At 49.2% G+C, this 15,625-nt stretch overlaps 1 protein-coding gene across 3 annotated transcripts in view; it reads left to right on the top strand.

Annotated features, from left to right (window-relative positions):
• The first annotated feature begins 1,321 nt into the window (after window positions 1-1,321).
• SLC35D2 (solute carrier family 35 member D2) overlaps window positions 1,322-15,625 on the top strand; it is a 135,062-nt gene continuing 120,758 nt past the window's right edge. Inside the window, exons 1-2 of one of the 3 annotated variants that reach the window (XM_073670983.1) lie at window positions 1,322-1,567; window positions 3,741-3,774. In XM_073670983.1, the coding sequence (XP_073527084.1) occupies window positions 1,449-1,567; window positions 3,741-3,774 (153 nt within the window). In that variant the 5' untranslated portion in view covers window positions 1,322-1,448. The remainder of the gene's footprint in view (window positions 1,568-3,740; window positions 3,775-15,625) is intronic. The other 2 variants (XM_073670982.1, XM_073670985.1) reach the window with 2 other exon arrangements.

Raw genomic sequence — 15,625 nt, 5'->3', positions numbered from 1 at the left:
GGGTCCCAGTGCTAGTGGTGCTGGAGCGGCAAGGAATCACAGAGACGTGTGGTGCAGTTTCCAAAGCTTTACTCACAGTTGTTGCTCCGGTCACTTCGGCCAGCAGTGACCGCCCGAGCCGTGCTGCGTCCACCAGGTGAGGGACTCGGTCAACTCCCAAGCAAGTCCAGAGTGTGGCTGAAAGCTCCCCTCTCTTCCTTTCTACTGGCCGTCCCCACCAGTGACCCACCTTTGTCCAGCTTCCTCGGGCCTTCTGTTGGTGAAACCTCTCTCCGGTTTCCCTGACCCTATGCGGTATGCCTTTCTGGTGGATGTAGTGAGGGGTCGCACCAAGATGTGGTCACGACCTCCGGTTTTGGCTGAGGATTAGTCGCCTTCACCAATTCGGGTTCCGGTACCCTGCTCTGCCAACCCTTCACCCAGTATCTCCTCTGGGAATATGGGGTTCCTTCTGCCTTCGTGTCTCTGGGCCTTTCTTTGTGTTCCTTGCCTCCTTTCTCCTCTGTTTCAGTTCCTTTCTGTTCCTTCTCCTCTCTCTCTTTCTGCTGCTTCTGGCCTCCACTCCAGGCCTGCGTCTGGAGCTGGGCCCAGACTGAGCCACAGCTCCCTGTCAGCCCTCTCTGGCTGAGCTCCTCTCTTCTTCTCCTCCTCTCTGAACTGAACCGGACTGAACCCTGATCTAAGATGGTGCCCACCTTTTATACCTCCTTCTGTGTGTGAGCCCAGGTGACTAGCAACCAATGGGCTCCTACCTATGCCCAGAAACCCACCCCTATCTGCTCCTACACCACTGGGTTTTCCTCCCCCTTCCCACTCCAGCCAGGAACAGAAGCTGTCGTGCCTGCACTCTGTCTAGTGGGAGCACCGTTGGTCTGTTCCTCGGAAATGGGGTGTGTGTGGTGCATGCAGCCTACTGAGCCCCGGTCCACACTCCATCCTTACCCGGGAGTGGAATATCACACCTCTGGTTCGAGGTGCAATACCCCTGTAGCAGCCGAGTCCTCGGGGTGCTACAAATGTACACAGACAATGTGTACCTACCCTCAGACAACCTCCTGGCAGAAAGCTTCCCAGTAATAATCAGGCTGGTTTCACATGTGACATATATAAAAGCTGCTCCTCTCTGGAAGCGATTCCACCTAATCTGTTTCACACTAATAATAGCAATGTAAAATTCCAAACTGCACGGAATGTGAAAAATGAAAAAGCATTATCACACAGGACTGTGCTTAGTGCTGCACTGCTTTCAGTACACATATCACTCCTCTTCCTCCTACCTAGTGAGCCACTCCCCCCGCCTCCTAGAACACCAAGCACCTGTCCTACAGGTGGGGCCAGGTGACTACACTGTGTGCTCACGCTGTCACGCTTTATATAGCCAGGATGGCTGTGCCAGAACTATAGTGATTGCAGTGTCCTGGGACAGCCGGACCTTCACCCAGAACAACATGTCTCCTAAAACAGAAGTTGTGTCCACCCGGACAGCAAGACTCCTCTCAGCTGTCTTCTATGCAGTTAGCTCATTCTTGATTGTCCTGGTTAACAAGACTGTGCTCACTAGTTACAGGTAGGTGTGTAATTTTGGGATCTGCCACTGCACCAGCAGTCAGTAAGTGACAACCGATATTATTATGAAACCTGTTAAGTGGCTAAATTGTACAGGTTAGGCTGGGTTTACCCAAAATGAAAACGTCTGATCGTAGTGATATTCTTAAAGTGCCTAGCTCCAACATATCTGACAACTTTATGAATTAATTGCTAGAACGATATCTATAAGCAGTTAACCAGTCAAAAAACTTGATTTATTCTGTAAAAGAGTTCTAACCTTTCAAAATACACTTGAATGTAAATGTCCGACTCATTCTAGAAATAAAAATGAAAAAAAGTTTTTTTTTCATTAATATTTTAGAGTTTTTTTTAGTTATAATAGCAAGCCAAGGTTTACTCAGGGCTGGCTCTTCGCCGCTGATTGTTTACAGGTTGCAGCAGTCACATCACCACTAACAGTGCTTGTGCCCCTGCTCCAGGGCTGGCTCTTCGCCGCTGATTGTTTACAGGTTGCAGCAGTCACATCACCACTAACAGTGCATGTGCCCCTGCTCCAGGGCTGGCTCTTCGCCGCTGATTGTTTACAGGTTGCAGCAGTCACATCACCACTAACAGTGCATGTGCCCCTGCTCCAGGGCTGGCTTTTCACCGCTGATTGTTTACAGGTTGCAGCAGTCACATCACCACTAACAGTGCATGTGCCCCTACTCCAAGGCTGGCTCTTCGCCGCTGATTGTTTACAGGTTGCAGCCGTCACATCACCACTAACAGTGCATGTGCCCCTGCTACCGAACTGGCTCTCCACCGGTGATCGTTTACAGGTTGTACCAGTCACATCACCAGTACAGCACACATGATAGTCTCTGGGGCTGTTCACATGTGCTTGCTTTTTTGTTTTTTTTGCGGACCAAGTGGTCTGTAAAAATCACGGAGACATATTTGATTTTTATCCGACTCACTGATGAAATTTGCCCACAGATGGCATCAGCGTGCAGTATACAAGAAGCTTTGCAATTTTTTTTTTTTTTTTAGGGCTTTTTCACACGTCAGTATCTACAGTACATGTGGTGACAGTTTCCATACGTACCGGAGACACTGACACACGCAGACCCATTCAAATGAATGGGTCTGTGCAAAATCTCAGTGTGTTTTCACAGACCGTGTGTCCGTGTGCTCCACATGGAGACATGTCCGTTTTTGGACGACAGCACAGATCACACGCACCCATTCAAGTCAATGTGTCTGTGTAAACATGTGCCGCATACGGATGCCATCCGTGTGACACGTGCCGGCGCCTGGGAATCAGCGCTACAGTTATCGCAGTTCCCTAGCGCCGGGTGCTGAACACTGCCCTCATCAGGTACAATGATGAGGGTAGTAGTATCTGCTCCCGCAGTGTCCCTCGCTGTCCTAAGTGTCCCTCGCTGTAATCCATGTAACCGATCAGCAGAAGAGCCGGGGGGAGAATGAGCCACTCCAGCGAGCGGGCCCTGGAGCTGCGCACAGTGAGTGACAGGACACAGCTCCTGAGCTCAGCGTAGGTCCGGGGCTGGTCGCTGGAGTGGCTAATTCTCACCCCGGCTCCTCTGCTAATCGGTCGCATGGACACTTAGGACAGGTGAGTATAAGGATTTTTTATTTTATTTTTATCTTTACACAGGTGGACACTGCGGGAGCAGACACTACTACTCTCATTATTGTCCCTGCTGGTGCTGATGGCAGCGCCGACAGGGAACCATGATGAGGGCAGTGTTCACCACCGGCGCTTGGGAACAGCACTAACTGTAGCGCTGATTCCCAAGCGCCAGTTCGTGTTATCCTGATGCGGCACACAGTTGCTACACATGTGACACACTCGGGCACACGGATACATGGAACACGGATATCTCCGGTACCAGTTTTTACTGTATCGGATATACGGAAGTGTGAAACCAGCCTTAATCAGTGAAAAAAATACACTGATTATAAAAACTAGCAAACACTGATGACACTCGGATCTGAAACACTGATGAATAACTGTCTGTGTTTTTACATACCAGAAAAAAATCATATCTGAATGATGTCTTAGAATAAGAGCATTGATTTTAGTGACAAACTGATATGTTTAATCCGAGACTGGTAATATTAATTGATTTGTATTTCCTTTATAAATATATTCCCCATTATAAACTTTTTTTCTTTTTTAAATCAAGGTTTCCATCTTCCACATTACTCGGAGTTGGACAGGTAGGTCTACAAATAAAAAAATAATCTGACAGTACAAAGAGCCCAGAACATCAAGTGTAGTCAGTATCATACAACTGCAAAATCTGCAGCATAATAAAGCAATAGCTAAGTAGATGAGATTTCAACAAATCTTAGACGTGTTGCTGAAAATTTCTGTGTGAAAATTGACTTGCTGCATGATCTTTAAATCTGAAATGCGTCAATTCTTTGTTTGACATGCATCTGCACAAACTCTTCTACACATTGCAAAAAAAATTCACATATAAATTAACTGTTATTTTGAAATCTGCAGATTCACTCGATGCAACATAAAGGATTAAATTCTACCCAAAAAAGGGAAGTGTTTTATTCTGAGATTTGCTGAAAGTAGGCTAGGGCTACATGGTGGCTGGAAAGGGAGTTTCATTGCGACATCAGACCTTCTGATCATCAGTGGGGTCGTGTTCCAACCTACTGTTAGGGCCTGTGCACATGTTGCAGATTTGTCTTTTTTTGTGCAGATTTGTCACAAAACCTGAAGGGTTTCCTGATGCCAGCAAAGTGAATGAGAATCCTGAAGTTTCATGCACACGTTGCTTATTTTTGACTTGTCAATTCTTTCAGCGTTTTTGCTGCAGATTTCTCCCATACTAATAAGTGGGGAAAAATCTGCACAAAAAAACACAGCAAAAACACACTTTTTTTTACTCTGCGTTTTTCCTGCCAAGAAATGCACTAAATACTTAGCATATACACATACCTTTGCTGTCCATTGGAAAATTTCAACCCTGTTTGATTTTTGGTTACAGGTCTCAAGCAATGATGCGAATAGGTTGCATGCAAATAAGTTGTGGAAATGTTTTTGGTTATGCAGTTGGAGTTAATAAGATCTAGCCTAAGGGCTCAAGCAGACGTACGTGGATCTTGGTCCGATCACGGACCTCAATGCATGGACTGGCTGTGGTTCTACCAATGGGAGCATGACCGCTTTATATATTTCTATGACGCTTTCATACTCGGGTTGGGAGACCCGCAGCCAGATTGTGTATTGTGATCTATGATAGGACTGAGATCTACGGACGTCTGCATGAGCCTTAATAGATAAGCATTTTCTATTAGGATTTGTTCACATGGAGGAAAGTATCATTTCAAGAGGGAGACATGCTTTTTTTCCCCCAGGAGTATATCCAAACCTCTTCAAGGGAAAAAAGCTTAAACTCCTCAAATGAAGAGCAATGAAGATTTCCAGTAGAAAAGAATAGATGTAGTTTTCCAACCAGAACCTGTGTACAGTCATGGCCAAAAGTGTTGGCACCAGAGGCGTAGCTAGGGGTTTGGTTCAGGTGGGAAGGGGGGGGCAAAACTTCTGAGTGGGCCCCTAACCATGTAACCCTGATTACAACTATGGTGGCGCACCCTAAGGCCACGGCCCCACTATCAGTGTTTGGTCAGTATTCGATCAGTATTTTTTCTCAGGAGTGGGAGCCAAAACCAGGAACAATTGACGCGCCCCCAGAGCCGTGGGGTACTCGGCAGCCGGGCCTATGGATGCTGGTGGGGGATATTACAGTGGCTGGCCCGGTCCGTGGCCCAGGGCGGTCAACATAAAGGGGATTATTTATAGGGGATTTGTAAAGTGTTTGTGACGCCACCTGTGGAATGCGGCTAAAGGGAGCCGCCGCTGCGGAGCAGTCCTCTGAAGCTGATGTTACTGCAGCAGGGATGGTGTGGCTCTCCACAGGAAGAGCTAGCTCCAGGGCAGTGTAGGTGGTGTTGGTTGCGCTGGGCGTTGTAGTGCGGGGGGGGAAGATGGCGCAGCCGAAATAATGGACAGAGGCAGTGCGGTGCAGTCATCCCAGTCTTTACTCACAGTTGTTAAGTTCCTCAGGTTGCACTGTCCAGCTTACAGCCTCCCACGTTGCGTTGCGTTCACCCGAACGAGGGTTCAGCTCTTCCTCAGGTAGGTTGGGAGAACCTGACAGAACCCCGCTTTCTTGTGTTCCTCTCTAGACCGTCTTCACGCTGGGTCTTCTCCCTCCTGTCCTGCGCTTCCCCACTCTCAATCCCGCTCGGGTGCTCTGAAGTCCCTCCTGTCTAACTGGAGTTCCCGGACATGCTTGACCCTCACGGAGATTAGAATGAGGCTTTGGCAACTGAACTATATAAGCCAGAAGCCTCCGGTTTTCCCAGCCGAGACTTGAAGTAACATGGCTGGTCCAGGGGCTGGTCCCCTTCTTGCGGCCTGATCCCTCTGTCTTCTGACAGATTCGGGACGTACGGGTGCCATCCTGCACTCGCCGTATCCCCCTGGGATCCCTTTAACAAAACGGAGCCTACTCCTCTGCTCCCCTCCTGGGCCTCTAAGACTGGGCCCTACTTGTGGAGCAGAGCTCCTAAGAGACTCTGCTCCCCGACTGTTCTCCACTGACTGACCTGTCCTGCCACCCTAAGATGGCTTCCCATTATATACCTACTGTCAAAGTGCTCCACTAAACTGCTTCCTCCACCCACACCCACTACTGGTTCCCTCTACCTTTGGGTTCCCCCCACTCCAGCCAGGGACAGGGCTCATCTCTGCGCACGCATCTTGCCCCTCCAGCCGGCCTGGAGCAGTGTAGTGTTGAATGCGGGTGTTGGGGTTCCGGGCAGCACTCCCTCCTTACCTGAGAGAAGGAGATACCACACCTCTGGGTGAGGTGCAGTACCACTGTGGTGACTGAACCCTCAGGGGGTCCACACAATCAGAGAAAAGGAATAATAGAAACAAGTGCAGCAATTCTGCATTTATCACCCACTCCTTGTTTTAGCTCCCACTCTTGAGAAAAAATACTGACCGAACACTGATAGTGGGGCCGTGACCTAATAGTGAATGTAGGAGAACCTCAGAAGATGACCACGCTGTTACTAAAGAAAAATCTCTATCAAAAGACCAACACTGATATTACCACCATATGGTGACATATAGTGGTAGATACGAGTCCTGCAGAACATATAAGAGATTACAACTTCAGACCAAAATCCAGCGAGTGAGGAGACTCCAGCGATGTGGTGTAACTAAAATTTCCATTTATTTGAAGGATGATATTTCCATAAAAAATACACTTACAAAAAGAGCCAATTCACACCATATGGGCAAACATCGCTGGAGTCTCCTCACTCGCTGGATTTTGGTCTGAAGTTGTGTTCAATGCAGCAGCCTGCTGCTATCCGAGCAGAAAGGAGGAAACACCGGGAAGGAGTTTACAGGTGAGCGGACTTTATCATTTTCTTTATATAAGAGGAGAGGACCAGCACAGGGGGATGGGGATTACTCGGTACCCGGGCCTTTGCCTTAGGGATGTCGCGGTGGTCGGCTCCCGGGCCCGTACCCTGGGGTCCCTCTTTAAAAGCGTTGATATTTGTGAAGTTAATAAAAGTTCGTGACTGTTATGTTCTGCTACCAAAGCTAAGGAAAGAGAGGAGATCTGTCCCTACTATAAGACTCAGCTGAATCCCTACGATGTAACAGGGAACCTGATCCTGCGATCAGACCTGCTAAAGTCCTAATCTAGTCTGTACGGAGACCTATAGATGTGAGGAGGGAATCCCTACAAGTACTAAGGACTGGGAGGAATATGGGACACCTCCTAACAGAAATAGTAGCAGACAGACGAACAAACAAAATAGATAGAACATAGAGGTCCGTAGACCAAGCAAACTAACAGAGTTAGATACAGAGCACAGGCTAGCTAGAAAGTAGATATACAATGAAGTCCAGCAAAGCCAGAAGGGCGGAGCAGGATTAAATAGGCCAACAAGGTCATGTGACCAGCAAAGGAAAAAAAACCTAACAGCAAGGTTCTAACAGTACCCCCCCTTCTAAGAGGATCCTCCGGATCCCCTAGGACCAGGCTTATCAGGAAATCTCCTGTGAAACGCTCTGATAAGTCTGGACGCGGAAACATCATCTGACCTCACCCAAGAGTTATCCTCGGGTCCGAAACCTTTCCAGGCCACAAGATACTGCAAACTACCTCTATACCGTCTAGAGTCAAGGATGCGAGAAATTTCATATTCCCCGTCCTCCACCACCGGAGGAACAGAGGCAGAGGCGTCACCATCCGACACAACAGCTTTTTTTAACAGAGAGACATGAAAGACCGGATTAATTCTCCAGGAGGTAGGAACCTCCAACCTAACAGCAGATTGGTTGACAACCTGAAGCACCTTAAAGGGCCCTACAAACTTGGGACCCAATTTCTTAGAAGGAATCCTCAACCGCAGATTCCTAGAGGACAACCAAACCATGTCACCAACAGCGAACAAAACCTCCTGTCGTTTCCTATCAAAGTAGTCTTTAGATTTTCTGTTGGCCTCCTGAAGATTACCACGCACATCCGTCCAAACTCTTTCCAAATCACCGGAAAAATTCTCCTCCTCAGGCACGGCAGATCCCAACTTGGAGAACGACCCAAACGACGGATGTCTCCCAGAACAACAAAAAAAAGGCGAACAACCAGCAGAAGAAGATGTATGATTGTTCAGAGCAAATTCGGCAAGTGGCAGAAACTCAGACCACCCCTCTTGATTGTCTGCCACAAAACAACGCAAGAACTGCTCAACATCCTGGTTTTTCCTTTCTGTCTGGCCATTAGATTCAGGATGATATCCGGACGAAAACGACAAATGAATTCCCAACCTGTCACAAAAGGCACGCCAAAAACGAGCCACGAACTGAGGACCCCTATCAGAAACAATGTCAGTAGGAATGCCATGAAGTCTGACAATTTCCTTGACAAAGGCCTTAGCGAGAGTTTTAGCGCAGGGCAGTTTGACGAAGGGAACCAAGTGACACATCTTGCTAAAACGGTCCACGACCACCCAGATGACAGTAAAACCCTCAGAGGAGGGAAGGTCAGTTATAAAGTCCATAGCCAAATGTGTCCAAGGAGCACTGGGGACCTCCAAAGGACAAAGCAACCCCGCAGCAGGAGTATGTGAGGACTTAGATCTAGCACATATAGTACATTGGCGCACCCACTTAATGACTTCCTTCTGCCATCCAGGCCACCAAAAACTGCGACCCACCAGTCTCTTGGTCTCAGAGATTCCGGGATGACCTGCCAACCGAGATTCGTGACACTCAACAAACAAATCTCTCCTAAAGGTCCCAGGCACAAACAACCTCCCATGAGGAGTGTAATTGATGGGGGATTCGTGGAAACTGTTAGAACCTTGCTGTTAGGTTTTTTTTCCTTTGCTGGTCACATGACCTTGTTGGCCTATTTAATCCTGCTCCGCCCTTCTGGCTTGGCTGGACTTACTGTTATGTTCTGCTACCAAAGCTAAGGAAAGAGAGGAGATCTGTCCCTACTATAAGACTCAGCTGAATCCCTACGATGTAACAGGGAACCTGATCCTGCGATCAGACCTGCTAAAGTCCTAATCTAGTCTGTACGGAGACCTATAGATGTGAGGAGGGAATCCCTACAAGTACTAAGGACTGGGAGGAATATGGGACACCTCCTAACAGAAATAGTAGCAGACAGACGAACAAACAAAATAGATAGAACATAGAGGTCCGTAGACCAAGCAAACTAACAGAGTTAGATACAGAGCACAGGCTAGCTAGAAAGTAGATATACAATGAAGTCCAGCAAAGCCAGAAGGGCGGAGCAGGATTAAATAGGCCAACAAGGTCATGTGACCAGCAAAGGAAAAAAAACCTAACAGCAAGGTTCTAACAGTGACGCCACCTGTGGCTTCTGGTGAGGATCACCAGCGCTGCTCAGTCCACTGAGGCCAGTGATAAGGCAGCTGGATGGTATAGCTCCCCACAGGTGGAGCTAGGCCTCAGGGCAGTGTATGACGGGGTATGCAGGACGGTGAGACTCAGCCGGGTCAGAGCAAGAACAGGGACAGACACGATAGTTACTTCAGTACCTTTTACTGATGGAAATTCAGGCACTCCCCGGAGCACTGTAAGGTGAAGGGTATATGTCCGGATCCTCCTCAATGAGCGGGTTTTGGGCCTCCTGTTTCTTGCTTCTGCGTAGTAAGTTTCTGACCTACCTGGAGCTAGGCCTAACTTTGTCTCTGTCCTGCGCTGGCTGACCTTGTGGTAGGGCCTTTTCTTGGAGTGCACGCTCTCGGCTTACGGGGCCTATGTGTTTCCTGGCTCTGTTACGTATCAGCACTTTAGCGATCCTGGGACTTGTAGTTCTCCAGGGATTCCGGTTATATCTTACTGGGTCGTGGAGATCCCGGTAAGCTTCGGACCCGGTGTCCGGTATATTCTTCTTCGGGGTGAGCTAGTTAAGCTCCTCTGCCCCCTATGAACTAACTCTCTACTCGCCTTCGGCCTACTCGGGCCCTCAATAGGCTACTCACACTAACGGCAGCTTGCCGCGCTTCACCGATCTTATGGCGCCGGCACACCTAAAGCTCACCTCTCTGAGCTACAGCTGAGCCTGGACTGTGCTCCACTGCAGAGTGACCTATTTCTGTGTCGCGCTCTGCAGGAACTCTCTCAACAGACTGACTGAGCTCGACTCTGCATTCAGGTCTGTACTTTCTGAACTCTCCAGAGGAACTGAACTGCCTGGCTCCACCTTCCCTATTTATATCCCTTACGGGCTCCCTCTGGTGGTCTGAGGTGGAAGGTGGAGATGTGTGAATGGTTATGGGGGCCTCTTGTGGAGGAATCCGTCAATACACCCTTCTAGGATTTGTGATTCCAAGCGCAGCTGGGCGTCACATTCCCTCCTAGTTAAACTCAGCACTCCCGGGCTGAAGTACATTTTGTATAACAATAACATTAGGAAACATAAGTAATGCAATAACAATAAGAACAATCTTCCCTTTATGGGAGGCACGAATCTTAAACGTTACATACAATAACAAATGCAAAGCGTCCTCAGGGTCCAAGTCTCCTACGGTGAGGTTCCCATACAGGATGTCCATCTCACAGGGTAGAGTACTTGGTGATTTTGAGGGACCGGTCCTAAACCCTCTACGTTGGCCCTGGGGTGGCTGCAGGGCATGAAGATCCCGAGTTGGACCTCCAAAAGAGCCACTCCAGACAGGTTTTTCTTCTGAGGCCACCTAAAAGGGGCACTCCAGGGAGCACAATTATATACAATAGCAGTATTTGGGCTGCACATAGTCCTCAGCCACGCAGTTCATTATGTAGGCAATAAAAAAAATAATGAGGTAAAGCACAAATTGATAAAGACATATGCACGAAAACACACAGTAATTCAGTACATTACAAATTTATACACAGTGTAATACAATTTTATACCCCAGGGGTAACTGTATATATTTTCAGCAATTTTGACCATTTACTGAGTGTACCTAACAGGAGGTTTACCTCTTGTGCTGCGTACTGATCTGCGTAATGCAACGGTTGATGGGGTGTCAGTGTCTGTATTCTCAGTTACTCTACCAGTTCTACGTGTAACCATGTTGTAAAACTGCCTTAACCTCTCTCTTGGACTGGCAAGTCTACCATTGGCTGGGCCCTCTTGCTCTGCTCCTACCGGGGATCCTTCATCTGGGGACACTTCTTGAGCTGGCTCTTCTGCAGCACTTACAGGTTCAACTTGCTGTGGAGGGTTTTCTGGCTGTTCATAGAATTGGAGTACTGGAATGATTACTGCACCTCCTATTTGAGGCCAATCCGCTGGGAAGTCTCCAAGGTCAGTGTGGATCACTGTTTCTTCAGGTTCTTCCTGGATTGTGAGAGGCACTTTTTCTTGGGGTTTCAGTAGGTCTGGACACAACTTTAGGTGGTCCCTGGACACTGTAGCAGATGTTCTTCCTCCATCGCGACTGATTATGCATGTCTTTTTGTTGTCAAACCTTGACGGTAACACAGTGTAGGGGTCTTTTTCCCACTGGTCATCAAGTTTGTGGTTACGTCTTTTCCTTTTTAGTACTGTTTCACCAGGTGTGAAAGGTTCTGCGGGTGCGTTTTTGTTGTATTGTATTTCCTGCTTTTCTCTCACCCGAGTAAGACTGTCCTTGACACAAGCTTGTACCCTTCTGTACTGCTCTTGTCTGGTGGTGTCCGAGTCCTCAGTGGTCATATCAGCTTCAGGCTCAACAACACCAAGCTCCAGATCCATGGGCAGCTTTCCTGGCCTTGCTCGCATGAGATATGCCGGAGTGCAATTGGTGGAACTCACTGGTATATGATTATACAGATCCACTAAGTCAGGTAGTAGGTCTGGCCTCTGGTTTCTCTCCTCAAGTGGTATGGTCTTTAGCAGGTCGATGATTATGTTGTTCATCTTTTCGCAGAGACCGTTTGTGGGTGGTACGGTGTAGTTCTTATCTTCTTACACCCATACAAATGGCAGAACTCCTTGAACAACTCAGCCTCAAAGGCCGGGCCTTGGTCCATCAGTACCTGCTCAGGATAGCCATGGGGTCTGCAGAAATATGCTTGGACCGTCTTTGCTGCTGTCTCTGCCGTCAGGTCTTTGACGGGGGCGACCACCAGGAAACGTAAGTAGTGATCCACCATGGTCAGGGCATAGGAGTACCCTGACCTGCTGGGGGAAAGCTTGACATGGTCCAGGGCCACGATCTGCAGGGGTCGAGTCGCCTTGATGGGTTGCAGGGGTGCCTTCTGGCTGCTGAAGTCTTTTCTTCTTAGGCCACAGGGTCCACAGTCCCGGCACCACCTCTCAATGGAGCTGCGCATTCCTACCCAGTAGAATCGACACTTCAGCAGGGTCTCTAGCTTTTTCCAGCCAAAGTGTCCTGCCTGATCGTGGTAAGCCTCTAATACCATCTGGATGTCTGTCTTCGGGACCACTATCTGCCATACCATCTCATGGGTTTTTGGATTGACGTACCTCCGGCACAGCTTCTCACGGTAGATAAACAGCCGGCTTCTCTCGTTCCACAGCTGCTTTGCTTGGAGAGACGCATCCTTCTCCAGGGAGGCACCTTCTTGGGTTATCAGCTGTTTGATGCAGCTGACAACCGGGTCGCTGTCCTGGGTCTCTTTCCAGCTGTGGTGAGGCAGGGGGTTTAAAGTCTTTCCACGCTGCTTCCTGGAGGCTCGTTGCTCATGGATCATCCCACTCCGGTGAAAGGCAGGTAGCTCTATCTCTTCCAGGTCATCCACTTCTTCTGTGTCTGACTGGTGAGGCATCCTAGACAGGGCATCGGCGTTGGCGTTCTTGCGGCCCGCCCGGTATTTAATTGTAAATTGGTAATTTGACAGCCGAGCCATCCATCGTTGTTCCAGTGCCCCCAACTTAGCTGTTTCAAGATGGGTCAAGGGGTTGTTATCAGTAAAGGCAGTGAACTCACTGGAGGCCAGGTAGTGCTTGAACCTTTCAGTGATGGCCCAGACCAAGGCCAGGAACTCCAACTTGAAGCTGCTATAGTTCTCTTGGTTCCTCTCGGTCGGGCGGAGCTTCCTGCTTGCGTATGCGATCACCTTCTCTTGGCCATTCTGCTTCTGACTTAGGACAGCGCCCAGCCCTTCGTTGCTAGCATCAGTATACAGCAGGAACAGTTGGCTGTAGTCAGGGTAGGCTAGGATCTCATCACCTGTCAGGATCTCCTGAAACGACTCGTCTTGCTCCTTACCCCAATGGAATGGGGTTTTTTTGCCTTTGGGGGACTGCCCCACCAGGAGGTCTTGCAGAGGAGCTGCTTTCTTAGTGTAGTCCTTTACGAACCTCCGGTAGTATCCTACTAGTCCCAAGAACTGACGCACCTCCTTGAGGTCCTTCGGCTCCGGCCACTTCTGGATGGCTGTGACTTTCTCTGGGTCTGGTGCTACCCCTTCCGGACTGACAATGTGCCCCAGGTACTGTACCTTTCTCTTGAGCAGATGGCACTTTGAGGGCTTCAACTTCATCCTGTACCGGGACAGTGACTCAAATACCTCTGCCAGGTGTTTCAAGTGGTCCTCGTACGTTCTGGAATACACTATTACGTCATCCAGGTAAAGTATCACAGTCTCGAAGTTGCGGTGTCCCAGGCAACACTCCATCAATCTCTGGAACGTTCCAGGGGCATTGCAGAGTCCAAACGGCATACTGTTGAACTTGCAGAGTCCCATCGGGGTGGTGAAGGCCGTCTTCTCCCGATCCTCCTCAGCCACAGCTACTTGCCAGTACCCACTAGTGAGGTCAAGGGTGGAAAAGTAATTTGCAGACTTTAAGGCAGCTAGGGACTCCTCTATGCTTGGTAAAGGGTATGCATCTTTATGTGTAATGCAATTTACTTGTCGGTAATCTACACACATTCTCATGCTCCCATCCTTTTTCCTAACCAGCACTAGGGGAGCTGCCCAGGGACTACAACAATCCCTTATTACTCCCGCCTTCCTCATGTCATGCAGCATTTCTTTTGCCTTCTGGTAGTGAGCTGGGGGTATAGGCCTATAACGTTCTTTGATTGGGGAATGGTTGCCTGTGGGGATATGATGTTGAACCCCCTTAAACCTCCCGAAGTCTAGTGGATGTTTACTGAACACCTGCGAGTATTCTTGAACCACCCGGTGTACACCCTGTTTTTGATGGGCAGGAGTGGTGTCTGTCCCAACATGGAGCTGTTGACATCAATCCTCCACCTGGGTTGCAGGGTCATTATCCTCTACTTCATCTGGTGAGGTTAAGGACTCCGCCTCATGGATGCAGTTGTTATTGACAGCATGTAATTTGGCAACAGTGGCATAACGTGGCTGTCTGACCTCATCTTCCCCTAAGTTGAGAAGACGGACGGGCACCCTTCCATTACGTACATCTACCACTCCCCTGGCGGTTAAGAGCGTGGGTCTATGCTCAGAGCAGAGGGGTTCTACTACCGCCTGGTAGCTCTGTCCTCTAAGACCTATGGCAGCTCTACACCAGATGAGCATTTCACTCATTGGGGGGACGACAATGGGTATGGGGTCTGTTACCCGCACGTTACCGATTTCACCATCTGTTAACCTTACTTGCTGTTGATACATCAGGACTCGGATCTCCCTTTGCAGTGCCCTCCTCTGTCTTGGTCTAGCAGTGTCGGCGATCTGTTGGAGTAAGAACACAACCTCTCCCAAACAGTTACCAACAACATTAGTGCCTAGTACCATATGCGGGTTGGTGTCATCAGGATTAGTCTCAACTACAATTAGTCCCTGGTCCTTCAGCTCCACTCTCCCCACCTTTACAGTCACATTCTTAACCCCGAGTAGGTTAAGGGGGAGCCCATTTGAGGCGTATACAGACAAATTTGGAGCTGGAGGACGTAGGTCGTCCATGGACTAGAACCTCTTGTAGAGGACGTCAGACATGATGGTTACCTGAGATCCTGTGTCCAGCAGGGCATGCGTCGGGATCCCGTCCAGTACAATGGACAGGAAAGGTCTTCCTCCGACGAACCTGTTGTACCAGTCTGATGGGCCTGGTGAGTTTACTCCTGGGTGTCGGCCCTCGGACCGAGGGTTTTCTCGTTTAAAGGACAATTCTGGGCGATGTGTCCGGTCTTGCGGCAGCAGTAGCAGGCTGGGTCCTTCGGTGGACGGCGCTGGTCGCTGGTCCTCAGCGAGGGTGGTGTTGGTCTCCTCCTCATCCAGGGGACATCCTCAGGACTATCGGCCAACAGGATCTTCCCTCCTTCCTCAGGCTCCATCCGCAACTGCAGAGCACTCAGCACGGTGGTCAGGGTTTTACTCAACTGACGCACCTCAGAGCGCAGGCTGTCCAGTTCTTTAGGGGACGTTGCTGGGACTTTAGCTTCATCAGCCACTGGGGAAAAGGTGGGTGTAGCGGCACTGGGGTTGCCCCACCCTGGTAACGTTGGATGGCATTTGTTTCCAGGGGCTGCAGTCCTTTTATAGCCATGTCCTTGAGGTTGTCGAAAGTGGCATCTGGATGATCCA

This window comes from Phyllobates terribilis, unplaced genomic scaffold (genome assembly GCF_046119375.1).
Source record: "Phyllobates terribilis strain yellow unplaced genomic scaffold, ASM4611937v1 Scaffold_1__5_contigs__length_1240528914, whole genome shotgun sequence".
NCBI classification, from domain to species: Eukaryota; Metazoa; Chordata; class Amphibia; order Anura; family Dendrobatidae; genus Phyllobates; species Phyllobates terribilis.
Note: the sequence above shows the minus strand (reverse complement) of the source record. Positions and strands in the feature narration are given on the sequence as shown.